Source organism: Magnolia sinica, chromosome 1 (genome assembly GCF_029962835.1).
Source record: "Magnolia sinica isolate HGM2019 chromosome 1, MsV1, whole genome shotgun sequence".
Taxonomy (NCBI): domain Eukaryota; kingdom Viridiplantae; phylum Streptophyta; class Magnoliopsida; order Magnoliales; family Magnoliaceae; genus Magnolia; species Magnolia sinica.
Window position 1 is genome coordinate 132,016,142 of NC_080573.1, and position 27,553 is coordinate 132,043,694.

The 27,553-nt window shown below is 42.9% G+C and overlaps 2 protein-coding genes across 8 annotated transcripts; one reads left to right on the forward strand and one right to left on the reverse strand.

Annotated features, from left to right (window-relative positions):
- Positions 1 to 1,162: 1,162 nt before the first annotated feature.
- Positions 1,163 to 24,224, reverse strand: LOC131217761 (eukaryotic initiation factor 4A-15). 7 transcript variants are annotated; one of them, XM_058212682.1, is made up of 6 exons: positions 24,181 to 24,224; positions 24,063 to 24,124; positions 8,410 to 8,479; positions 8,154 to 8,260; positions 7,627 to 8,057; positions 1,163 to 2,237 (listed from the first exon to the last, which is right to left on the reverse strand). In XM_058212682.1, exons 3-6 carry the CDS (start codon positions 8,475 to 8,477, stop codon positions 1,602 to 1,604), a joined length of 1,242 nt encoding a protein of 413 aa, XP_058068665.1. In that variant the 5' UTR covers positions 8,478 to 8,479; positions 24,063 to 24,124; positions 24,181 to 24,224; the 3' UTR covers positions 1,163 to 1,601. The 7 variants fall into 7 exon arrangements, with proteins under 7 accessions (XP_058068665.1, XP_058068664.1, XP_058068666.1 ...); XM_058212681.1 differs by lacking the exons at positions 24,063 to 24,124; positions 24,181 to 24,224 and adding an exon at positions 10,933 to 10,996 and having other exon boundaries at positions 1,163 to 1,436; positions 1,577 to 2,237; XM_058212683.1 differs by lacking the exon at positions 24,181 to 24,224 and having other exon boundaries at positions 24,063 to 24,156.
- On the forward strand, positions 13,001 to 14,104 carry LOC131249532 (uncharacterized). Its single transcript, XM_058250339.1, has 2 exons — positions 13,001 to 13,059; positions 13,219 to 14,104. The coding sequence occupies exons 1-2, from the start codon at positions 13,001 to 13,003 to the stop codon at positions 14,102 to 14,104; spliced, it is 945 nt and encodes a 314-aa protein (XP_058106322.1).
- Positions 24,225 to 27,553: the final 3,329 nt, after the last annotated feature.

Here is a 27,553-nt window from a genome sequence, read left to right on the forward strand (position 1 = left end):
AACCGTCTACCAGATGTGCCACCCTGTGTGGACAGTAGCCCACGAGTTAGGCGGATTCAAGACAAGTCAGCCACATCACAGGTAACAATTTCCATCACAATTTCATTAATTACCTTGAAAACAAAGGATGTCGCAAACGGATTAGGAGATGTCTTTTGCTCTTTTTAGAATATATACAAGGACCCAGCAGTCATAGCTGGGGAGGAGCGTGGCTAGATAAGCATTTTTGGGCCAAAGATCCGGTTCCAACCAGAATGCTTAATTACCAGGAATTGGCCCACAATTGCCCATCAAGCAATGGTAGGCCAGCTACACGGCCCATGGCTAGCCTTTAGGAATGCCAGAGTCAGGGAAGTTGTCCTGTTTAGGATTCAAAGGTCCGAAATTATTCTCCCTTGGCTGAAAGTTCACGGACACATGCAATGAATGGATGGATCCCATCAAGATATTGGTGGGAGCTGGCCAATTAAATTATCCTCAAGTACTCACGCCTCATGGGCTAACCTTCCTTTTTTTTTTTTATTGAAGGAAACAGATTGAGATAAGCAAAGCTTACTACTCTCACCAGCATTCGAGTTTATAAGGTTTATTGTTTTTCATACACCCCATACAGAATCATGGCATCAAACCTTCAAAGAAGGATGGGAGTGCAATTTTCAGTGATGCACTTACTGGTATAAGTTGGGAAAGAACTATGGTAAAGGCCCGCCACATCCAAACGCATCATCGGAAGGGATTCCTTTGGTTACTACCCATGATTACGCTAATGGGACGTTCATTTCCATTCTGTTGGAAGACTTCGGGAGAGTGGATGATTAAAAATAAATATATTTTGAAACTACCTTTGACCATCCTTTTTTCTGTTGAAACTAAAAAGGATAAAAAAATAATTATAAAAAAATAATCATAGTTTCTGCATGTGAGCCATCAGAGGGAAGACCTATGTGATGATCAATTCGGATTTTATATATATATATATATATATATATATATATATATATATATATATATATATATATATATATATATATATATATGTTCTCTTACTCTCAACCCATTTAGCTCAATTTAAAGACCCCAGGCATGGGCTGATGCGGATCATATTGCAGTACACGAACCACGTGCAAAGGAATTAGTGTCCCATGCGAAAACAGATTCACCATTGATGAGAACAGTAAAACTGCATTGGCCCCAATGCTGTCGAGTCCAATCCTCAATATCATATCATGTTTTCATTCTACATGAACCTCTTATCATTGGACAATAGAAGAAAGAAAAACATGAAAACTGATACGAACTGCCCTTTTTAGGTAGCAAGAAAATATATGATACAAGGCGCATATAGATGCTAAGATATTTGCAAAATGGGATCTCTACATAGAGCCACCCCTGTGTTGGGCACCCTATGGAAACCAACAATGCAAATGCACTTAGACCTGGCATCACTCCATAATCAGATATGTTTGAAGATTCCAGAACAACACACTAACTAAAAGGCCACATTTAATAATATTAAATTCCAAATAACCCCCCCCCCCCCCCCCCCCCCCCCCAAAAAAAAAAAAGAGCACCTGACCTTGACAAGCAAGGGAAAAATGTCATCAGAGGAGGTCGGCAACATTTGATGGGAGCTCCTCGACCACCACATTGTAGAACTTTTGGATATCGAACAGCATCCGTTCATCATCACGCGTCACAAAGTTGATCGCAACACCTTTCCTTCCAAAACGACCGCTACGCCCAATACGATGGAGATAGTTCTCTGGTTGTGTCGGCAGATCATAGTTGATGACGAGTGAGACCTGCTGGACATCAATACCACGAGCCAAGAGATCAGTGGTAATAAGCACGCGGGAGGATCCAGACCGGAATTCACGCATGATTATGTCTCTTGTGTTCTGGTCCATATCACCATGGGTGGCAGAGACTGTGTGATCCCGGCTGCGCATCTTATCGGTCAGCCAGTCAACCTTACGTCGGGTGTTAACGAAGATGACACTCTGAGTGATGGCCAGGGTCTCGTAGAGGTCACATAGGGTCTCCAGCTTCCATTCCTCCTTTTCGACATTCACATAGAACTGCTTAATTCCCTCCAGGGTCAGCTCATCTCGTTTCACCAAAATTCTCACAGGCTTGTTCATGAACTTGCGGGTAATCTCAAGAGCCTCGGGTGGCATTGTAGCAGAAAAGACCCCTACCTGGACTTTTGAAGGGAGGAGCTGGAAAATGTCATAGATCTGGCACAGAAAATCAATTGTTAGAATACTAAACTGTGCAAACGTCATTATTATCAGGACAGATTTTTTTTTTCAAAGAAAGTAATCACTCTATCAATTGATCATTAGAACATGTCACAAAAAATGTTCTAACTCTCAGTTTCAAAAAACTAATGTCTCATCCGCAAAAAATGCAGGGATAGAAGTGGCTATGCTCAAAAGGCCTTGAGATCTCTGCTCTTTGTTGCAGAGGAAGTCTATGGAGAAAGGGGATCTGACATTTTTGGGGGGATTCGATGTGTAAAAGGATTTCTTGGAGATCACATAACATCCTTGATAAAATTTGGGGTCTCAGAGATATAAATATTTCTTTTCATCAGACAATCATATTCATCACAAGAGGTGAGTTTGCAGATATTCTAAGAAAAGTCTCTGTCCAGCAATTTCTTCCCTTGTGATGTTTTCTTTTCATTTTTGGTAAATAGACTGACGGCAGCGGCACACAACAGCCCACACAGTGGTTGGAGAAATAAGCGGTTTAACTCATGGGGCTAAAGTTCCTCAACTCATAATATATATATATATATATATATATATATATGGGAAATGGTTCTATGCGGTCGACCTCATGGGAACTTCCCATGAGGTCCAGCTGTGTGGGCCCACCGCGATGTGTGTCGAACATCTAACCAATCAGTCAGATGCACCATTACATGGTGGGCCTCGGGCTTAAAAATCAAGTCAATCCATGACTTGTGTGGGACACACCACATACAAAAGTTGAGAGGGGTTACTCTCCCATTAAAACATTTATACTCATTTGTTGGGCCAACTGAGATGTGGTTTACAAATCCAGCCCATCCATTATGTGTGTCCCACTTGGATGAGGGGTCAGACCAAGTTTCAGATGCATCCAAGTTTCAGGTGGGCTCCACCAAGTGCTTTTATATGTTTTAAGCACGTCTTCACATGATTTTAGATGGTATGGCCCACCTGAGTTCCGTATACCGCTGATTTTTGGGATATCCCATAATTAAAAGGGGACCCATCAAATGCACGGTGTTGATGTTTGACACACATCATGGTGGGGCCCACACAGCTTGACCTCATGGGAAGTTCCCATGAGCTCAACCGCATAGAACCATTTCCCTATACACACACACACACACACACACCACAAACACCAGAGCAGCTGGGTGAATTGGCTACATGATAGATTAAACTGAAGATAGATGCCAGATTAAGCTCTAGCATCTGGATTATTCCAAAGGTGCCACACAATAGATAAATACACCAAATAAGCAGTTGTTGGTATGCACAGACAGTCTACTAGTACAACCGATACCAAAATATCCAAATTGATTGAAGGGACAGGAAAATATACCCCATGGCTTTCTAGTCTTAATCAACCAGTAAGGACATAAAGCAATAGGTGCTTGAGGGGAATAGAAGCAACATGTGTTTGAAAATCTCAAAATAACCATTAAAAATCAATCATCAACTCAAGGGTATTTGGAAACGGCAAATGAACTTACCTAATTGTTGTTCTTTGTGCTTGCACGCTGCACAGCGAGGAAATGGTGGATCATTTTTTCATTCAATGTGAGTTCACTCAGAGAACTTGGGAGAAATTCGTTGCTCTGTCGGAATCCTTTTGGGTGATGCCCAAAATGGTGGGGAGCTGTTCTCCATGTAGAACTTCACTCAATCAGGGAGGAAAAGGACTGTCGGCGCCACTCCCTCACTGCCATTCTATGGGTGACTTGGCCAGAACACAACAACAGATCTTTCAATGACAAGGCAGCGACCCAGACCAACTGTTCCACAAGGCCAGGTGGGTTGTTTTGGAACAGGGTAGAGTGTCTAATACTTTTTAAGGGTTACACCTTGGAGCTTTTCCAGGGCAGCTGGGGGGGTTCTCTCATCATTGCATTAGCTGGATGATTCCTCATCATCCCTTTTGTATTTTCTCCCCTTCTGTTTTATTTAATAAAATTTTGAGTTACCCTAGAATAAAAATAAAAATTGTTCATCCAGAGATTCAAGGGTTTAGAGCAACGTATAAAAAAACAGTTCTGTAACAGCCATAAAGCTAAAGACATAAGCCATTAAGTGATATGGATTCGTAATGGCCCATGTAAAAAAAAAGGATCATAATGGGCCTATAATGGCTGTAATGGTCCACCATGCATAACAGCCTTGGCCTGTTTTGCATAACGGTTCCTTCTCTTGAAGACATTTTTGCTTCTTGAGACTATTTAAAATCCAGTTTTCAACTATATTTGTGGAATTTCTGAACACTAAAACAGAAGATTTAAGCCATTTTCAAAGCATCAAAGATCCAGGGCCAAATTTGGGAAAATCGAAAAATATGTAAGCAATCTTCTTCTTCTTTTTCTTACTATAAATGTATTGATTCAACGTTAATTACCAAATCTTGCTAGATTTGTGATCAATTTGGCCATGTTTGTATAATGTCAAAATTTTTTTGGTATTGAACCCTAGTAAATGGAACTCCCAAACCCCATTCAAATTTCGAAATCCCTTCAAATCAAACCGTAAGTAGAAGCATATTCCAACGACCCTTTCAAACAAACCCTATTCAAATCTCTTTCAATCAAAACTATAGCAGAAGAAAATTGCAATTTGCGTTATGTAAATGTTGTCCCAAAATTTTCCTACTAAAATGCTCCTTCTTTTTCCCACTCCCCAATGAGATGTTCTCCTACACGAATGGGCCGCTCGTTTTGTACCACATACAAAAGCCTCTAAACTCTCTCATATGCACACAAGCCTCTTATTTCGCACTCACATGTGTCTCTCCCATCCCATCTCCACGCCTCCCCTCGACCAACATTTGGCTGCTTCCATGCAACTACCGACTCTTCTTCATCGAGAATTCTGCTTCGGCGTTCATCTCCCCACCACTTGCGTATGTTGTGTAATGTTTTCTTATTTTCAAATGATTCCATTCAAATATATTTGAATGATTCGAGGGTTTCGTACAAACGTCAATCATGATTTCATTTTATTCTATTGTAATTAAATTTCTATCAATTTCAGGGATTTGATTCAAATGGATAAGGGAGATTTGGGGATTTGTTTCTATTAGGGTTTGATTGAAAGGAATTTGGGATTTGCTTATATCTACGGTTTGATTCAAAGGGATTTTGGGATTTGCTTCTACTAAATTAGTAATCTAAAGAGGGGTCTGGGGATCTGCTTCTATTTAGGGTTCGATTCGAAGGAATTTTGAAATCTGATTCATGGGTGTGTGGTTCCTATGAAGGATTTGATTCAAGAGAATATGGGGATCAAATAATTGCAGACAGGTACATGTCTTTTTCTAGACATAAAAAGTGGGCCCCACATATTGGTGTGTATATTGGGGCCCATTTTTCCTTGGTTTAGATAAACGTTGGTTATAAGAATGATCATAACAATAACTATATATATATATATATATATATATATATAAAGAAGAAGAAGAAAAGAATGATCATAAAAATTCACGAATGTGATGGTTTTAACAGGAAAGACCCATGCTGGTCCTTTTTTCCTTTACCTATAAAAGTGGGCCCCACATGTGTTGGTTTGTATGGTGAGGCCCCTTTTTTCTTTGGTTTAGATTAATTTTGGCTACAAGAATGATCGTGTATTCGTGAATGTGATGGTTTAAATAGGTAGGAACATGTGTATGTCCTTTTTCTTTACTTAAAAAAGTGGGCCCCACATGTGTTGGTGCATATGGTGGGGCCCCTTTTTCCTTGGTTTGTTTAGGCAATCTTCGAATAAGTGCTTGAGAAATTTAAGTTCATTTTGGGATGTGCTTTGAAATCATAGAGATTTCTGCACTTGTATTATTGTGTAAACAAATGTGGGGAAATGAATCACATAATAAAAATATAGGAAAAAAACAGGCACAGTAAAGTGCAAATGCTTTCACAGTAATGAAAAACGTTGCAATTTATTTATTTATTTGTTGGGGGGGGGGGGCGGCGGTGGGGTGGCTGCTGCTTTGGGATTGGGTTTAATGAACTCTCTCGCCATGTTCTTTAATAAATGAGCATATTTTTTGCTAGATCAGCCTTTTTACCTAACAAGCATTTTTCAAAGAGGTGAGTGAGGTTGCAGGTGTCGTCATCCATAACTTGCAGTTTTAGTTTAATCTTTTCTTCTGAGTCACTTGAGTCTCTATATGTTTATATTTTTCCTTGAAGCAAAAGTAACCCCAATATAATCATCCATTACTCATAATCTTAATCATCCATCTCATAAAATATTAAAAATGACTAAAAATATCCCACAGTCTGTCATAACCATACATGTTTTCCCTGTATCATCCATAACTAACTATAATTATATCGGAATTGCATACTCTTGGGCCCCTTTTAAAGGAAACAGAATAGGCTCATCAAAGGGACTGATTTCATGTCAATCAAAACACCATTAGACACCTGAAACACGACACCACAAAATACTTGCAAAAATACTATAGGGAAACACAATCAACAAATCATAAGCAACTCAAACTCTTAAGAACGAATTAAAAAATAAATCCTAAGGACTGTTCAACCATCCAGGTGGAGGATCTGTGCACACATTGATGGTCTAGACTCTAGATAGATACGATGAAAGATCAGATGAATGTTTCAATTGGATTGAGGTTTGCAATCAGATGTCCTGATCTTTGATCGGCCAATAATGGGATACTTGTGGGCTCCCACTGAAAAATCAAATTGTCCTGCGTCAGAAGTGTTGATTGATCTCATTCTGAGATTCCTTACCTACATAAAAACTTTCTGCTTAGGAGGGCTAGAATGCCTACATTTCACCAAGATTGCATGCAATGCAAGAGGAATGAGGTTGAGAATTACTCTTTGGGTGGGAATAAGAATCCCCAGGGAGCAAGACAAGGTGGAGCTAACACCAAGTATGCAACCCATAGTGAGCCTTGATCACATTAAAGGATTTTTTTTTTTGGGCCTTTCAGCGAGCCCATTGTATTTCGAGTTGTCTAGGATTAGTTAACAAGAAATTATAGATTCCTTTCTTTTTTAGACAATTTCATACCCACATTTTGAGTGTGAAACAACATCTGACGAACAAGAAATTGGTCTCTTTTCAATGTCCATTAAGTTAGATTTCAAAAGGGCCCGAGAACATGCCAATCTGTAATGAATTAACTTAAGAGTTATGATTGATTTACCAAAGGGCTGTAAGGTTGTGTTCGTAATTTTTTGGAATAAGTTGTGAGCTAAGGGTTTTAATCTTATGGTGAGTTAATTCATCAAAGACGGGGGGGAAAAAAAAAACCCTATGGTAAGTTAATTCATGAAAAAAGAAATTAATCCAACAGTCAGTTAATTCATGAAAGATAAACAACATACAGCAAAAGGTCAAAGAGAACCTGATCCTTGAAACCTCGTGAAAGCATTTCATCCGCTTCATCCAGTACAAACATCTTGATGCAGTCAGGGCGAAGGGACTGTCTTCGCAACATGTCGAAAACACGACCAGGAGTGCCAACGACAACATGAACCCCACTTGAAAGAATGCGCTGATCCTCACGCACGCTGGTACCACCAACACAGGCATGCACCTTCACTCCTAAGTAATCTCCAAGTGCGCGCATAACCTTTTCAATTTGTTGGGCAAGTTCTCGAGTAGGAGCAAGAACCAAGGCCTGACACTCAACTAGACCATAATCAAGCTGTTGCAAAATTCCAGAGCAGAAAGTCGCTGTTTTGCCAGTACCAGACTGTGCTTGCTGAATCACATCAAGACCCTTACAGAAGGGCACAATTCCCCTTTGCTGGATTGCGGAGGGCTTCTCAAACCCTTCAAATAGACATTAACCATTTGAGTTTCAGTATTTCTTCACAACAAAAATTAAAAAATAAAAAAATAAAAAAATCCAGATAAGCATGTATCCACCATATGCATAGATGCCTCTCAGAAGATTCTCCTGCAAACCCATAGAATCGAAACTTTCATAAACCTCATCATATGATGTAAAAAAATCTTGTCCATCAGCCGCCAACCTACACCCATCCATAAAACAAGCCAAAACAACCATTAGCACCATTGTCACAAGAAAATCATTATATTTTACGTCTTTAAATTTATAACTCAATTGGCATACGAAAAAGGAAAAATATAATTCAGTGCAATGACAAAAAAAAGGGCTTACAACTCATTCATTCTAGTATCATACTGACGACCATCGAATTGTGACCCTTCTGGTGCCGATCCTGCCATGACTACAACAGTAAAAAAAACACCACATAAGCAAATTTGAGGTTGGATCATCGATCTTTATAGACAGCGCCTTATTTCAAGGATTAGAACATTGAAATCTTTGAGATAGATAATTACTAAAGAGGTTGAACAGGAGAATATTTTCCTGGATTTAAGGATTCCTATTCCAAATATTGATTTTTTCCAAATCCTATGTTGAATCTAGTTAGTGAACAATATCATAAAACTGACACCAAATAGTTGATGAAACAAAAGGAAGCTGAAGAACAAATTCAACAAAATAAAAAGGAGCAGAAATAGAAAACATAGATTAAGAAACTAAAGCTACAATACAGTATATATTCTTCATAACTTATTATAGTGCGAATTATAAGGGGGCTCAAGTGAGCCCATACATGATCGAGGTGGACCATTGGATAAGAGTGTTGAAGTGTGGATTCACATTGTTCCAACATTACCATGATCGGATGATCGCATTCATCCAAACAAGGGCCTGCAAAATGTGCGATAATACCATTTTTACTCTCCATTTTGCATGCACTTAATTGTATGGCTGTGATTAGCCCATCATGATTATTTGTGGTCACGTGCAATCTACAATGAATTCCTCCTATCCAACAGTCTTTGTTGATCATAGGTGGACCTGTTTGGCCACACACAGAAATTTGGACCCTAATAAGCGGCAAAGAATTCATATCAGGTCATGGATGTAAGAAACCCTACAAGCTCTTGCAAATGTCAGAAATTGCAAAAGGGACAGATAACAGTTAATATGACCACCAGTGCTAACACCATACTGCAGTACAAACGCAGCTTGTAGATAATAGAGCCAGGGGCCTAAAATCTTCAGTCTTTTGCAGTGGATCACCTCAATGATTATGGAGCATAAAAGTGTAACTATGGAAGAAATAAAAAGGATAAATTAAGATATTAAACTACTCTTTGTTGTGTCAATATGTCCAAGACCCATGTACATCATTGCAATCTTCTGGAATATGGAGTACCTTGTTACATAAACTTGGACAAAAACCCTAAATGAGCCCCAGTCAAGTTGGCCGAAAAAAAAAAAAAAAAAAAACAAAACAAAAAACGGAGCAATAGTGGGAACCCTAGAAGGACAGGAATCGGGAAAGAACAAGCATCCCACTCAAGAGGGAAGCATATGCTAACTCCACATGTGGTATAGTCCATCCACGTGAATTTTGCCACACATGCCAGTCTGGCATATGTGCAGAAATCCAAGCAGTCCATCAGGTAAGCTCCACCGAATAGATTCCCTAGCCCCAAAATTGGGCAAGAAAACTAATCAGGTGGGCTAGCATACATAGACGGCTAAAACAACCTAGCCAGGCTCTTCATCCGTCTATTTGTATAATACAATGTGGTCCATCGGATGAGTGGACTATCCTAATTTTTGTGCCAGGGTATCCATTCCGGGACCCATGTGATGGATGGCTTAATCTCACACGTGAGTGTTGGCACAAGGCGGCATGCAAGGGGACAGTTTTGTGCATGCTTAGAATTAGAGAACCTTCAAGAAGACTGTCTATATTATGCAAATTAAGAACATTGTAAATGCATTAAGCTCACTCTTTCAAATTTGATTTATTCATTTATTTATATGCAAACTGAGATTTATTAAGAAATAGAAAACATAATACAACAGAAGGCCTGCCAAAGAAGGCAGCGCCAAGCAACAAAACAACCACAAAAAAAAAAGAGAACAAAACAACACGCAAGCAGGGGTCAACAAACAGTTCAGACACTATAAAATGTCGCAAATTTAGCGGGAGTGTTCAAACCCACAGATTCTGCCTACTTGCACCTGCTTAGCAAGGGCATCCACTGTGTTAGCATCTCTGGGAATAACGTTAGCAAGGACTGACAAAATTGCATTTGATGGTTATAGGAAAAGGTTAAACTGAATAACAAATTTTAACATCTGCAGCAAGACCGCAAAAGAAATCTCAACCTGCCCAGAAAACCAGATCACCATTCTCCCACCACCGTCTCACGCCAGCCCACCCATCCCTGCCAGTAATTCCTAAATGACAATCATCTGAAAATTTGAAGCTTGGTGTTGCACAGGTATCTTTGATATTTTTCTCATTTTATCCAAATTAAAGTCCAATTATGTTGAAAAGTATGAGATTAATGAGAGAGTTTAGTGTTAAACTTCTGGTGCTATTAATCAATAATCAAACAGACAGTGACATAAGACTCCTGAACCACAAAAACTTCTAGGGTGTAAAAGTGATCATGCATAAGTCCACTTAAGCTCTTTCGAAAAAATTCCTACCCGGTCCCCATATTAACATACAAACCTAATTTTCAAAAAGCAAGAGAGACTAAACCAGAGTATATAGAGTGCAATTCTAGTAACAATAGGAGTGAAAACAAGGAATTAGTTAAGATTGGTGACCAAGAAGTTTCCCAAAATGGCCACTTTCATTACCTTGGGTCAATAATTCATGAGTGGAGAGATTGAGAAGGACGTTGCCCATAAATTCAAGTTGTTTGGAAGAAATGGAGATGTGCTGTGGAATTTATGTGATTGTCGTGTACCACTCAAACTGAAAGGATAGACTAAAAAATGACTGCATTAGAGGGAACTTAGGGGTAGCACTAATAGAGAATAAGATGAGGGAAAGTAGACTAAGATGGTTTGGGCATGTGCAATGGAGACATGCAATATTGAGATGCTGACACTACCATATCTAACAAGCCATTTCAAGTTCAAGAGATTTAAGTTTACTTGTGCTCATTCGACAAATCAATCATACAAAATACTTTCTTGATAGTTTTAGCATTCAACATGCCAGAGACAAAATTAGCTTCAACCTATACACCAGATGCATTTATGCATTGATTTCTTATGCTAAATAAATCATTTTTTATCATACTCACTCCTGGAACGAAAGCATCCCGGTGATTTGGTTCCACATAATGTGCATTCACAGACAATAATGTATTGCAGAAACTCTCCCTCGTTCCTTATTCAAAAACATAATCAAGGTCCATCATAGAGCAATTCTACCATATATGAGTGAACAAAATTGAAAGAGTCAATTCTAGCAAAGAAAGACCAATTCCAGATATTGTTGTTAAAGGCATGTTTGGATACATGGAAACAAAAGAAAAGGAAAGGAATAATAATAATAATCTAATGATGATTTCTATTAGATCTGTTATGGGAAGATCAGAGACGTCTCAGCTCCGAGGTTTGAGGTTATCCAGAGCCGACTCGAGGCGTAGGACTAAGCTTGGAGTCATGAGTATAGGCGAGGGATGGACCTCCAATTTGACGACTGTTATGTTTTCACTCCGAGGCCCCAGACGGAATGATCTGAGGTTGAGTCGGTCCACCCGGAATTCAGAGCGGAATCCTGGAATGATCCGAGGCTGAAGCTCTCAGCTTGGAACGATCTGGCGCCGAGGTGCTCGGTTTGGGACTCGGATCGGAACCCACTTATGAGGGGGACCATGAGGGGGACCATTACCACATGATTGGCGACAGCTACCCAACCGCCTACGTCCGCACGACCACACAACGACTGGGTAGCCGAATCTCCCGCGGGATGTGGCAAGTGGCAAATGCCCCAGGATGTGCCGAGTTATGCGAACATGTCCATCTCAGGTGAGGGGGTGTAAATAGCGTCTTGTGGGGAGGAAACAGGTACGCAATATCTTGCACTCTCCCTCTACAACTCAACTTAGACTCAGATTCTCTTGACCTGACTTAGGCATCGGAGGGTCCCCTGTTTCAGCCAGGGTCTCCTTTGCTATCAACTGTTGTGCATGTTCAGGTCTTTGAAGTGGCTTGGAGTTCAAGTATCTGAGCGGAGGGAAGTCCGGATTTTGTCAGCAACATTTTTGGCGCCGTCTGTGAGAATCTGATACAAAAAGTCAGTTTCCTATCTTCCGTTACAATGGCAAGAGGAAAGAAGAAATCCGCAGCTGTGGAGCCGGAGCCGAATGACCAGACTCGGTCTTCCTCGTTACTTCACGCCGAGTTAGCTCCGGGGTCATCCCAGCATTCTCGTAATCGGGCGAGTAAATATCGAGCCATGCAGAGCGAGATCCAAGCCTTACGTGATGAACTCAATTAGATGAAACAACGACAGGAGCAACAGCTGCCTCCTGTCCAGGAAACGGTCGGACCAGTGGTGGAAGTCCAGTTCGCACCGCAGAGTATGAGACCCGAAGGGTCACAACATCAATCCGCTCGGGTTCCAGCTTCAACTCAGGATCCTCTCCCGACCTAAAATCAAGTTCTGACTCAGAACACAACGACCCAGGCTCGGCCGAATGCTTCGGTCACCTCAGCTCAAGCACCGACGGATCTTCGTCATGAGCTAGAGAGGAGGAGGGGAGGGAGGACTCCTAAGGTAAAGGCTTCACGAGAGATAGAGGCCGAAAACAGAGGTCCGTAGCAAGCGCGGTTCGCAGAACTTAATAATCGGGTTCTGATACTACAACAGAATCAGTAGCCTTCGTCTGTTCCCGCCGCCGTTCAAGCAATGATGGAAGAAACCGAACCTACCTTCACCTCTGCAATCATGAACGAGGTGATGCCGCAGAGGTTCTGAATACCTTCCGTCATCTAGTACTCTAGGTCTGGAGACCCGTCTGAACACATAGAGGCCAATCGCTCATAGATACAAATCCAGACGGCCACGGTCGTGATGATATATAGGGGATTCTCGATCACCCTTACCTGATCCACTCGGAGTTGGTACAGGCAACTCAAACCCAATTTAGTTGGTTCCTTCGCAGAGCTTAGCAGATTATTCCTTACCCAGTTTATAAGTGGTAAGAAGAGTTGGAAGCCTACTACTCATTTGTTCACCATCAAGCAGGGGCCTAAAGAGTCGTTGAAGGACTTCATCGCTTGCTTCAACGAGGAGGCATTGCAAGTGGAGGACTACGATGATAAAATGGCGCTCTCTGCCATGTTCAGCAGTTTGAAAGAGGGGAAGTTTACTTTCTCCATTGGGAAGAATCCGCCGAAGACGTTGGCCGAGCTCGTCACCAGAGCTCAAAAATACATTAACGCCGAGGAATTCTTTAACTCTCGCAAAAATGTTCAAGTGACAGAGCTGCCGACCAAAGGGAAGAGGCTGAGGAACGAAGAACCTCAGCCATGCAATAAGAAATCGGACGACCATGTCCCTCGTGATCGTCGCCCGAGCAGAAAGCCTGAGGGTAAGTTCCGTTCCTACGCTCCGCTCAACACATCTACAGAACAAATACTGCTGGACATCAGAGGCCAGAAGCTCCTGAATTGGCCCGTTTGCATGAAGGCCGACCCAGATCATCGAGACAAGCGCAAGTATTGTCGTTTCCATCGTGATCACAGCCATAACACAAGTGATTACGTGGATCTCAAGGATGAGATCGAGACCCTCATCCGTAAGGGTCGTTTGCGCCGATACACGAAGGAGGAGAGAACAACTCGCGGAGAAGAGCAGCCGAGCAAGGCTGTAGAAGAACCGGTTGAAATCCATACCATCTTTATTGGTTCATCCGGTGCAGGAGACTCGAATAGGGCCCGTAAAGCCCATTCTCGGAAGCCTGACCCGGAGCACTACATCTACATGACCGAGAGACCGAGGAAAGAGCTCTGAGTCAGCCCTTGCAGTCTGACCTTCACGAAAGATGATGCGTGTGGAATTCAGCATCCGCACAACGACATCTTAGTGGTGACTATGACCATAGCCAACCACAAGCTGTACCGCATCCTGGTCAACACCAGGAGCTCGACTGATGTTATCTACTTGGAGGCTTTCGAAAGAATAAAGATTCCAAGGTCACGCCTCAGACCTGTGAAGACCCCTCTGCATGGCTTTGCCAGAGAAAAGGTGATCTCCGAAAGAGCCATCTCCCTCCCTATGACCGTGGGAGATGGACGGCATCGAGTCACCCTCCCGGTGGACTTCCTGGTCGTTAATGTGCCATCAGTGCATAACGTCATCCTGGGCAGACTTTCCCTCAATGCAATGAGGGCGGTCGTGTCCACATATCATCTAATGATGAAGTTTCCTACCGAGGGCGGAATAGGCTACCTCCGAGGCGATCAACACTAGGCTCGAAAGTGTTATGCGATAGCAGTGAACAAAGGGTTGGTGAAGCAAGCTCTCACCATCAACATCCTCGATCCCAGGGGACATACAGAGGATTCATCCGTGGAAGACTTGGAGGTCGTGCCGCTTGATGAAGCAGATCCGAGCAAAACCATTCAGCTCGGAATGTCATTGAATTCTGAGCAATGGTCTGAATTGTTGGCCTTCCTGCAGCAGTACAGAGACATTTTCGCATGGTCTCATGAGGACATGCCGGGTATCTTTCCCGATGTCATGGTTCACAGGCTGAATGTGGATCCATATCACAGACCAGTGAAACAGAAGAGGAGACCGTTTGACGCCGAGTGATATGCAGCCATAGCCAAGGAGGTCTTCAAACTCCTCGGCATTGGCTTCATCGAGGAGGTGCACTATCCAGATTGGATTGCAAATGTGGTCCTTGTCAAGAAAGCGAACGAGAAGTGGCGGGTCTGTGTGGATTACTCTGACCTGAACAAGGCCTGCCCCAAGGATAGTTTTCCATTGCCTCGGATCGACCAGTTGGTAGACAGTACAGCAGGACATGAACTGCTCTCCTTCTTGGATGCCTATTCCGGGTATAACTAGATTGCAATGCATCCCTTAGACAGGCAGAAGCCTACCTTCGTCACTGACAAGGGACACTATTGTTACCGGGTTATGTCGTTCAGCCTGAAAAACGCTGGGGCCACATATCAGAGATTAGTGAATTAAATGTTTGCCAATCAGATCAGACGTACCATGGAGGTTTATGTCGACGACATGCTCGTCAAGAGCATCAATGCGTCCGATCACTTAGCAAATCTCGGAGAGACTTTCTCCATCCTCTGAGAATACCGTATGAAGCTGAATCCCGCGAAGTGTGCCTTTGGAGTCGGCTTCGGCAAATTCCTCGGATTTCAGGTCAGTTAGCGGGGCATTGAAGCAAATCTTGACGAGATCAAGGCGCTCCTCAATATGAGCTCGCCTCGGACTACAAAAGAGATACAATGCCTCACTGGACGAGTAGCAGCACTCGGGCGATTCATATTCAGAGCCACTGATAAATGCATCCCATTCTTTCAACAGTTGAAGGGTCATAAGAAGGCTGAGTGGACATCGGAATGTGAGCAAGCCTTCCATTAATTGAAGCAGTATTTGGGCTCGCCGCCCCAACTGTCCAAGCCGGAAGAAGGCGAATCCTTGTTCTTGTACCTGGCAGTTTCAGATTCAGCCGTCAGCTCCACGCTGATAAGGGAGGTGGGGGGCAAGCAACACCCTGTGTATTATGTGAGTAAAGCAATGGTACCTGCCGAGACAAGGTACCCGCCTTTGGAGAAGTTGGCGCTCTGCTTGGTTGTTTCGGCTCGGAGGTTACGCCCGTACTTCCAGGCTCACTCTATCAGTCTTGCCCGACTCTCCCCTTAGGCAAGTGCTTCAGAGGCCTGAGGCGTCAGGTCGGCTAACTAAGTGGGCGATCAAACTCGAGGAGTTCGACATTCAGTTCTGACCAAGGACCGCGATTAAGGGTCAAGCAGTGGCTGATTTCATTGCAAAGTTCATTGCCCCAAATGCAGAGGGGACGAGCGCCGAAGCAGAAGTAGCTCCTTTGCCCGCTCCTCCAACTAAACAAGATACAGAGTTAGAACCGAGGTGTACCCTCTTCGTTGACGGATCATCTAACGCCAAGCGTGCTGGAGCAGGGGTAGTCCTAGTCGCGCCTGACTCTACACCCATCCAGTATGCAATCAGATCAGGGTTCAAGGCCTCTAACAATGGGGCAGAATACGAAGCCCTGTTAGCTGGGCTCAAACTGGCAGCCAGTTTGGGGGTCCAATCCCTTGAGGTGCGATGCGACTCTTAGTTGGTGGTGAATCACATCTCCACAGAATATGAGGCCAAGGAGACCAGGATGGTAGCTCATTTGCCCGAGGCCAAAAAGTTGATAGAGAAATTTCGAAGGTGCACTATCAATCAAATACCGAGAGCAAAGAATTCCCGGGCCGACGCCCTCTCGAGGCTAGCCTCGACCGCAGAGGGAAAGATTCCTCGGGTTGTCCCAGTAGAGTTCATAGAGCATCCAAGCATTGATCGGACGGAGCAGCAAGCGGTCAACCCAGTGAATGTCATACCGAGCTGGATGGACCCTATTTACAATTACCTCACATCTGGTAAGGTCACCTCGGACAGGTTGGAGGCAAGGCATCTGAGGGTTAGAGCTGCACGGTACATAGTCTTGGACGGGACCTTGTACAAGAAAGGCCATGCACAGCCCTACCTCAGGTGTCTCCGACCTGATGAAGCAGACTACGTAATTCGGAAAATTCATGAGGGCATCTACGGAAATCACTCTGGTAGTCGGGCCCTGGCTCTGAAAATACTCCGTCAATGATATTTCTGGCCGACCATCAGGGAGGACTCGAAGAGCTACATCTAGAGGTGAGATAAGTGCTAGCGATATGCGGCCGTGCTAAGGCAGCCTGCAGAAGAAATGACCCCCATGAGTGAGCCGTGGCCGTTCGCCCAATGGGGGATCGACATCATCGGACCTCTGCCCACTGGGAAAGGACAGGTCAAGTTCGCTATTGTTGCAGTCGACTGCTTCACCAAGTGGGCCGAGGCCGAGCCTGTCGCAAAAATCATGGAGCAGAAGGTGGTTGACTTTGTTTGGAAGAACATCATCTGTTGGTTCGGAATCCCGCGCACTATCGTATCTGATAACGGCAGGCAGTTCGATAACGACAAGTTCCGAGGCATGTGTTGGGGGCTCGGCATTACGAACGCGTATTCCTCGCCTCAGCACCCGCAATCCAATGGACAAGTGGACGCAGTCAACAAAGCCATCAAGCACCATCTCAAAACAAAATTAAAGAAAGCGAAAGGCAATTAGGTCGAGAAGCTCCCATTCGTCCTCTGGGCTTACAGGATTACGGCTCAGTCGTCTACTGGGGAAACCCCATTTTCACTTTCTTACGGTTCGGAGGCGATGGTGTCAGTCGAGATTAGCCTCCCTACGGCTCGGGTTAGGAACTATCAAGAAGATTAGAACGCCGAGCAGATTGCAGCTAATTTGGACCTACTCAAGGAAGCTAGAAATGTATCCAGACTCCGGGTTGCTGCTCGGCATCAGCAGGTGACGATTCTACAATTCCAAGATCAAAACATGGCGATTCCGTCCAGGAGACTTGGTCCTTCGCCGAGTTTTCTAGAATACTGCAGAGCCAGGGGCTGGAGTACTCAGACCCAATTGGGAGGGGCCCTACCGCGTGGTTCGATCGACCAAGCCTGGCTCCTACCACTTGGAGGATCTCGAAGGTAGTCAGCTTCCCCACCCCTGGAATGCCGAGCACCTGAAAATCTACTACCTCTGATGTACTGGCCGCTGAAGGTTCTCAATAAGTGTACACCTTGGATCAACTAGCCTCTTAAGGCTTTCAATAAAATCTATCTACTTGAACAACAAAAAGAAAAAGTTGCCTCTCACAAGCAGGGGCCGACTCAATGGACTGATCCCTTAGAGAAGTAGTACGTTAACCCACGAAAACTCGTCAAGGGATCCCCTCATATTTAGGGGAAAAGACCATTGACGACCTGATTCCTTGACGAAGGAGTCGGCTCGTCGTGAAACCAACAGATCTACAAAAAGTCACACGCCATTTGGGGGGGGGGTGCTTGACTCCTCGGGGGGTCGATCCTTGTAATTTTAAACATTACACGATTCTACAAAATAAGAAATAACCAAGGGGTCTCCCCTAAATACAAGAAGACAGCCCTGGAATGAGCCGACTTGCGAAGGGGCCGGCTCGTCAATCAACAACTAAACATCTAGCAATCATCATCCAAAAAATCAACTATGTTATATCACGCCCTCTCTGGAGGGTCAAAAAGATCATCCACCAAATTATCCATTAAAATTATTGTTTAAAAGAGTTAAAGAAGAGGGAATGTCAGAAATTATTCGGTCAGAGGAGGCTGAGAGGCAGGAGCAGGGCCCGAGGAGACATCTTTCGTCGGTCTCTCCCCTGTGTCCTTGGGAAGTAGGGGCTCTAGGTTGAGATCTGGATAGAGCTCCTGGACCGCATATATACAAGCGTCATAGCCGTAGTTATAGAACTTGGTAGCTTCGGCGGTCCTCTCCTTGGAGGACTTGAACCCGTCCACAGAAGCAGCCACCGCCAACGCCAGGGAGGCCTCATCTTCAGCCCGTTGAGCTTCCTTTCCCTACGTTAGCTCTTCCGCCACCTCGACCTTGGTTCGCTCCAGTACACCCCCCAATCGGGCATTGTCCTTTGCGAGTGAATCGGTGTGGCCCCTGGCTCTTGTCAGCTCAGTCGTAGCAGTAGTGCATCGTGCCTGAAGGTCGTCGACGACCCCCTGGAGTTGCAGCTCTTGCGCCTTTCCATCATCGAGCTGCTGGCGCAGTTCCGCCTGCTTTATTCGGAGGAACGCAGCCTCATCTCGGAGAGTCCCGACTTCGCCCCTGAGAGCCGCTATCTCCTTATCCTTCTGCTTGATCTCCCACAACCTCTCCCGAGTCATCAGGAGCTTCGGGACAGACTGAATCAGAAAAAAAAAAAAGAATATAAGCACACAGACGTGATGAGAGGAGAATTAAGACAGGAAAGGTTAGTAAAATACCGAGTAGAAGACGGAGGCCATATTGTTTATGAAGGACTCGTCTGACTTATTGAGGAGGGCTGCAATCTCCTCCTCTGGGTATTGCTTCGAAGCCCAGCGAACTAAGCCCGACATATGATAGCCCGGCGGAAGTCTGTCCCCACTGGTCCCGACTCGAGCTGACCTCGTAGCTCCCCCTGCCTTAGTCCCGCCGCTTGCCGAAGCTTGAGACTCGGCTCTAGGATCATCTTCGACTTCGGGAGAAGAGAGCATCGCGTCGGTCATCTGAATGGCCTGCTCCTATTCGGATGAAGACGGGATGGCTATGCAAGGTTCGGGGGCTGGTGGAAGCGCTTCGGAAACACGAGGGGCGATGACTGGAGGGGGAATCAGAGCTGGAGCATGATCAACCGCGGCCCCGACCGCGGTGTGCTGGAGCTGCAACAACAGAAATTGAAGCTGGAACCGGAGCTGCAGCGACAGAAATTGAAGCTGGAGTCAGAGCTGCAGCAATAGAAATTGGGGCCGATGGGCCTCCGTCGCGAGTGGTCACCTGCCTCTTTCGACTCGTTGTCTTCGTCCGCAATTCGAACCTCAACATCTCCTCGACAGACGGGGGGGGCCTTCCTCTTCCGAGATCCGGAGGCCTCGGCCATGCCTGCACACGGGACAATGAAACAATGTCTAAGCTGAGAGAGCTTCAAGTTCATCAAAATAAAAGGCGAAGGGACACTTACTGAATGAAGTGCGGAGAGGCTTGGACTTGCAGAGCTCGGATCGATGAAGGTTGTCAGCAGTGATCAAGGCCGACCAGGAGCGTAGGTCTTCTGAACGCGCCCTGGCATTGGTGATCTGATTCTTCTGGTTCGAGGTGACAAGAGGCGGGCCCCTCGGGAAGTCTACAAAAATGGAATAAAAACACTGATTAGGTTACAGCAAACAGGGGGCATTATAAAGAGATTGTTCAGGATTCGACCTGGAAGAGTAAATCGGGTAGGAACCCGAGTCCTCAGATTCCTGAGCTCCGCCGCTGGTACTTCCCACTGGCCCGAAGCCCAGAACCACTTGTTCTTCCAATCTTTATTAGAGGATGGAAGTTGCAGGACTAGCCCCGAACCCTTGCTGTGGCGGGTCGCAAAATAGTACCACGGTTTCTGACTATCGTGCTTGATCAAGTATAAACTTATCAGCTCTTCTGGTGTCAGTTTCGGGTTCTTGACTTGGCGCCAGATGATGTATGAAGATATTAAAACCCTCCAAGTGTTGGAGTAAAATGGCCTAGGGCTAGTCCCAAATAAGTCGTCAGGGCTCGGATGAAGCGATGCATCGGAAGGCAGAGTCCACATTGTAGGGTGCAGAGGAAGATCGCTACTTCCCCTTCGGCAGGAGATCCAGCGGTGTCAAGGGGCTTTGGCGCCCGTATCCGTATGGAGTCCAGGATCTCAAATTTTGATCGGATCCAGTCCATCTGGGACTTGACCAGTACAGAGCCTCCTGGGATGGTCTTTGCAGTTCGCCCACTCGCGGGCATCTCCGTAGCCCCCTCTGTCGAATCTCGAGGGGCTCGAGAGGCCTTTTTCCCACCCTTGCGGCGTATCCGAGCCCCAGCTTCCTTACCCCTCTTGGGCGGAGGGTAGAGGGGTACTGCATCAAGGGGGCCTTTAAAGGCCTCTCGTCTATTATCCGAGCTCTCTGGCCCAAAATCATTCTCGAAGGCATAGTCGCCTCGGACCATCTCCGAGTCGTTCGACATTTCACAGAAACGAAGTAAATAAAGGCAATCCGGAAGTTAGGGGGGTCCTCATTGGAAGTTGTTTAGGACGGTCGCCATAAATCGCTTTTACAGGAAATTGTTGATCTGTCGGAATTGCCTCTCCTCGCAAGTTACGCTTGCCGTAAATCGCCTCCTCAGGCAGCTCACAACAATAAGAATTCAGAAAACAGAAATGGAGGCATCTCCGAGCGCCAGGGGTTTTTATAACCCACAAGTGACCCTTGCATTAATGACGGGACTTGATGGCCGCAGCCGAACCGTCGCGAGCCGACTTCGGAAGACACGTGGCTAAGTGCCACTGGCCCAAGCACTGCCAAGTAGCGTGCCCTTGGCATCGGGTGACGAGCTCCGAGCAGTGGAAGCGTCACCTAGCCGTCTCTCGTGGCTTCTGTGGCGATCCCTCATAATTTCTCTGACGATTCGAGATCTTAACTGTCGCCATGCGTCTGCTTGAGGATAACCCGAGGATGGAAAACCTCGAGTACGTATCTTTTCGAATATGGAAACCATGATTGCGACTGCACGCGTTGGGGGCGCAACGGTGGAAGCTACCAATCTTCTGCATGTGCTTACTCTCTGAGTCCGTGTCCGAACTCAGAGAGTAGGGGGCTTCTGATATGGAAAGATCAGAGACGTCTTAGCTCCGAGGTCTGAGGTTATCCAGAGTCGACTCGAGGCGTAAGACTAAGCTTGGAGTCATGAGTATAGGCGAGGGATGGACCTCCAATTCGACGACTGTTATGTTTTCACTCCGAAGCCCCAAATAGAATGATCTGAGGCTAAGTCAGTCCACTCGGAATTTAGAGCGGAATCCTAGAATGATCCGAGGCTGAAGCTCTTAGCTCGGAACGATCTGGCGCCGAGGTGCTCAGTTTGAGACTCAGATCGGAACCCACTTTATGAGGGGGACCATGAGGTGTCCCATTACCACACGATTGGCAACGGTTACTCAACCGCCCACATCCGTACGACCACACAACGACTGGGTAGTCGAATCTCCCGCAGGATGTGGCAAATGCCCCAGGATGTGCCGAGTTATGCGGACATGTCCATCTCAGGTGAGGGGGTATAAATAATGTCTTGCGGGGAGGAAATAGGTACGCAATATTTTGCACTCTCCCTCAACAACTCAACTTAGACCCAGATTCCCTTGACCTGACTTAGGCATCGGAGGGTCCCCTGTTTTAGCCAAGGTCTCCTTTGCTCACAACGGTTGTGCAGGTTTAGGTCTCTGAAGTGACTCGGAGTTCAAGTATCCGAGCGGAGGGAAGTCCAGATTTTGTCAGCAACAATAACTATTGAAACATGGTTCCGATTTTGAGTTCTTGTTTGGATATCAAGTGAAAATTTCATGTTCCTCTCACAGTATTCACCTAGTTTCTTGTGCCAAGAATTCAAAATATGGAAAAGTGCAATGATTGTTGGGGGGAATCCACCTTTTCCTCTACTATCCAAACATAACAAATCATCAAATCAATGGAAAACCCTTTTCGTTTTCCATTTTTTGGCATGAATCCATGCCTTCCAAACATGGCCTAATGTTTCCACTTCACAATTCCAATCAATAGTCTGTCAAGATTATCATTTGTGCAACTTATCAATAAAAAGAAACTAGAAATTCAAAAAAAAAAAAAAAAGAAAAAAAAAAGAGTTAAGTTACCCTTAAGTGGGACCATGTATCTCAGTGTCTTGGACTATTTATGGGTAACTCAAGTTTTGCATTTGAATGACCAGTCAGGTAAAATCTCCAAGAGATGGTTAACTGTTTGGCAGTAGTATGAACAACAAATGCACTCCAATAACAGTATCACTCTTAAACAACAATGTTCACCCTTTCTAAAACCTGAAAGGTGGGCATGGCACAAAAAACAGCCTATAGAAGGAATGACAAGGCCAGTATAATCTTACAGCACCTATTCTGAACAACACAACCACCTCATGTAATAGAATGCCGACTCCACAAGATTATCACCTAGCTGAAAGCAGGCTCGTGTCTCAAGGCAACAAAGTAGATGATAAGGCTAACAACGTGCAAGGGAACCACTTTTTATTTTTAATTTTCACCTTTTTTAGGGGTCGTTTGGATGCCTATAAATGGTTTAAGTGGGAAATGATTTATAGATGTAAACCATTTACAGTTTGTCCTGTTTGGCTGTAAGTTGTAAATGATTTACAGGTAAATGATTGTCTGTGTTTGGATAGCCAATCTTTTAAAATATAGCTGTTAGACTGTAAATGTGGAGCTTGCAAATGAAATCCCACCTTTTTGCCTGTAAATCAAATGGGGGTAAATGTTGTAAATCATTTACAAGCTGTAAATGATTTACAGGTCAAAAAGGTCATCCCAACACAGAATAAATGATTTCCGAAATCATTCACAACTTGCCCAATTTACAGGCATCCAAACGACCCCCTAAAAAAGAAGAAGAAGAAGATGTGGATTCAAGTATCTCAGTTTCTCACAAGAATTGCGACAACAAAACATAATTTCAAATCTAACAGCATCCATACTCATGCAGAAGTTCCATTACTATCGCAAATCCATATCAGCTGACGTGAGAAATTAACATAACTGCATTCAAATAGCTACCGAAAAGAATCATATATACAGTTCAACAGAGATTACTTCATAATTCCCTAATTCGATATCAAAGAGAGCTATCATTTAAATTGATCAGCTACTATTCAATTTCATCAAAACACAAAACATCAAAATCTACCATAGAAAAAGCTACATACAACATGCATAACCCATCATCAAACATAAAACACTTTAAATCAATCTAAACACCAAAACATACATTCCAAAACCAAACACAGAACCCTAGATCATCTTGACGACAGATCTATCAGTCAAAATCATAGGAATCTCCATCCAAACGCATCAAAAACACCATCTAGATGCTTGTAACTTGGGTAAAATGAAAGTAACTTACAGGGAAGTCACTTACAGGTGGTGTTTGGGGAGGAAATTCACCGGTAAGTCACTTACAGTCAAATCTTCCAGGAAACTGCAGGGAGCTGGGCGTGAGAAGTCACTTCCCTGTAAGTGACTTAAGGCCCAACGTTCGGATTTTTGAAAAGAGGAGGGGGAGAAATGCACAAACAGCCTACCTGCAATCAGCTCCAATCGTCTCTCTTTCTCTCCTTCTCTGCAATCGTCTCTCTCTTTCCCTCTCCGCAATCGTCTCTCTCTCTCTCTCCCTCTCTGCAAGCAGCTCTGTCTCTCTACAATTGCCGTGCGCCGGTTGCTAGGGTTACAAGGTTTTTTACTTTTCTTGCTTTTGAATCGGCCCGATTCGGTGAGGCGTGACAGTGGGGCCCACCTTATGTATTGATATATCCACACTGTCCATCGGTTCTGCGATCTTGTTTCGAGGTTGGACCAAAATATGAGGGCAAATCCAAATCTCACGTGGGTCACATCATAGGAAAAGTGGTGATTAAATGATCACCATTAGAGACTACGTATGGCCCATCGTTATATTTATTTGCCATCCAACCCGTTGACAAGGTCACACAAACGTAGATAAGGGAAAACTTACGTATAAGCTTGATGCAACTCGTTTGCGGCCCACAGTAAATTCTATTGGTGGGCATTTAATTACCGCTAATTGTTTCTTTGGTGTGGCTCATCTAAGATTTGGATTAATTTTTTTTAGATGATGCCTCATAATGAACTAATGAAATATACATCAAGACGAGTCCCATTGTCTAGTCCATCATGGTAGACCATTACTCTTATATTTTTAACTTCTATTATTTAGCTATTGCCCTTTAAGATGGGCCATTTTATTTTATTAAACCATTTTGTGTGTGGTCCCATAAGTTATACAATGATCAGGCTCTATCAAGGCTTGCAAGATTGGCATTGAGTGAGAAAGCTGAGTTGCTTCCAACAATTTGAATCATATATGTTCCAACTCATAAATGAGTTGTTATCAACATCTGCTTCTAGAGCTATGGCTGATCTAATGTCTTCAGAGGCCTTGAAAGAATCCATAGTCTCTATGTGGGATGTTTCTTTAATATGTTGCATTATTTTTTTATAGTCATTCTTATTGTTGTAAATCCGGCAAAGAACCCAATCATCTAGCTACAACAAATAGAATTCTTAATGAGCCCAATTAAAATTTTCCCATAGTTTTCTGCCAATTATTATATTAAGATATTGTTCTATATTATAGGTGTTTTGAATCACCGGTTCCACTTTTATGATTAACTTGATGATTGTTTTACCTTAAAAATTGGTTTAAGTATTTATTTAGATAGGCCTAACAAAATTTTATATTTTGTGTCAAATTTTTTTATATAATCATAACATATTAGAATGATTCCCTACGCTAAACTTGGTTCGATGTGAATATAGAACTTCTTATCTATAAGTAATTTACAGGTTACCTAAACACAAAAACCAACTTACTTATAAGTAACTTACAACCTACATCTAAACACGATTACCTGTAAGTGACTTTTACATGTAAATCAGGTTAACTTACAAGCATCTAAACACACTCTCAAAGCATGCAATTCATTAAAAATAAAAATATTTTTTTAAAAAAAAAAGAAGAAGAAGAAGAAGAAGAAGAGAGATTCAGAGCCCTCCATCGAAAGTCGCTCCGCGAACATGAATTTACAAGAGAAGAATTAGGGTTCAAATGGAAAAATCACCAATGTGTTCGAGGATTCGAATGAACATCATTGAAGAAGAGACGAAATGTGAGCAAAGAGCTAGCTAGTTTTTTTTTTTTTTTTTTACTCCTCGTATCTCAGCTGTGGAGTTGAGAGAACAGAGGTGTAAGAGATTGACATACAAACGGGAGATTCCTACTGTACAATTTAAGGGGTCGTTTGACACTCTCCAACAATCCTAGATTTTGGGTAGTCTGGAACTCAAATTTAGGATTTCCAGGATTTGAAAATCTTGAATTACAATTACATCACTTGTGTTTAGTTGCTTATAGTTGGAATGCATTGGAATTCGAAATTTATACTTGTATGCATGTAATTGGAATGGGTTAAAATTCATTAATATTTATGTGAATTTAAATTTCATTAACTAAATCAGCTTTAATATTTTAAATTAGCCTACATGTGATATTTGACGGAATAATTATAATAAGTTCATTGGAATATTTCATTTGATAAAAATGACGAAATTCCCAGCTTCAGAAGGGCCACAAATATAAAGATTATAAACAAGTAACTCATCGACCTTTTTTAACTTTCCATTTAGATGGCTAATACTTAGTTCAGATCATCATTCTATTGGTGTGACTTTAGTATTGTGGCCAATAATTAAATTGTTTGTGGATATTATTAGCATGGTGCATGTAGAACGAATTATAACTTGGCAACACCTTTGTTAAAGGTGCAACACTTTCCCAAGACATTTAATTCCAGTTACAATTGAATTACGGTGAAACACCAAAACTATTTATTTCAATACCTTTAATTCAAATCTACCTCTTAAAACATGACGCCTATTGTAAATAAATAAATAAATAAGTTAATTGGTGCTGCCAAGTAATCTATTAATGTATTGACAGTCATTCACATGGCAAAAAGTTTCACTTAAATTTATATAATGATTATGAAATACATTCACAAAATAGTGATGGAATATTGCAAAAATCAAACTTATGTAATTATTATATGAATAATACTATATAAAAATATTAATGATGATAAAAAAAGAAATATAATATCTTGTTTTAATTATGAAATTAGTGGCTCACTTTTATACGCTACCAATCACTTTAAATTGTTTTTCCCTAAGATGTTTGACAATGGACTTAGTGTAAGGATCATTTTAAGTTGCATAGGTTTATCATGTTGAGAATATTTAAGAGTATTTAATTTATCACATTTATTATATAATAAATATACCATGAAATAATTTGTGGAATCCAACAATCAACATCTAAGCTCCCAGACACAATTTTGAAGTCCATAATTTTAAACATTCACACACTACCAAATATAAATAAAAAATCCAATATTTCAATTTTAGAAGTTCAGCTCCATGCTTCCAAATGAGCCATAGAGGCTCACTTTCTATTTGACTTTACCTATGCTACTTTTTAATAAAAATTTTATACCCTAGCAAAGTGGGTTTGATGATAGCAAATAGAGAATACCTAGAAATTACATATCCATAATATAAGAAATTCAAAATCAAATTGTCCAAAGAATGGGTTATGGTTTAGGCGCCTCTCAAACCAAAAATTATGCTTATTTATCTATTTAATGTGTTGGGAATGCAACAAGCCTTGACACGACTTATCCAGCACCAAAGCAACCTCAAACAGAATCACACAATGCAATAGGGAAAGAAATATTCGAGCAATCACAGAGAACACACGAATTTTATGTGAAAAAAATCCTTGTGTGAAAAAAACCACTGCACCAAACGACAAACAATTCACTATTAACAGAAAGTTACAAGAGATGGAATAACTTACAAATGAGAAACCCTACGCGCTCCCTTCAAAACCATGGCTCGTAAGCTCTCACATTTTGCTCTTTTGGAATAACCATAATCTCAACTCAACATAGTTTACATAACCCCCATATAAAATTATAAATAAAACCACACATAATAG

Coding starts and splice junctions, on each gene's coding strand:
- LOC131217761 (XM_058212681.1), bottom strand. CDS start 10,981: ATGGGCAACGTCCTTCTCAATCTCTCCACTCATGAATTATTGACCCAA. Junction 8,261..8,409: donor GATACTAGAATGAATGAGTT/GTAAGCCCTTTT, acceptor GGATGGGTGTAG/GTTGGCGGCTGATGGACAAG. Junction 8,058..8,153: donor GAGAGGCATCTATGCATATG/GTGGATACATGC, acceptor GTCTATTTGAAG/GGTTTGAGAAGCCCTCCGCA.
- LOC131249532 (XM_058250339.1), top strand. CDS start 13,001: ATGGAAGAAACCGAACCTACCTTCACCTCTGCAATCATGAACGAGGTG. Junction 13,060..13,218: donor AACGAGGTGATGCCGCAGAG/GTTCTGAATACC, acceptor GAGTTGGTACAG/GCAACTCAAACCCAATTTAG.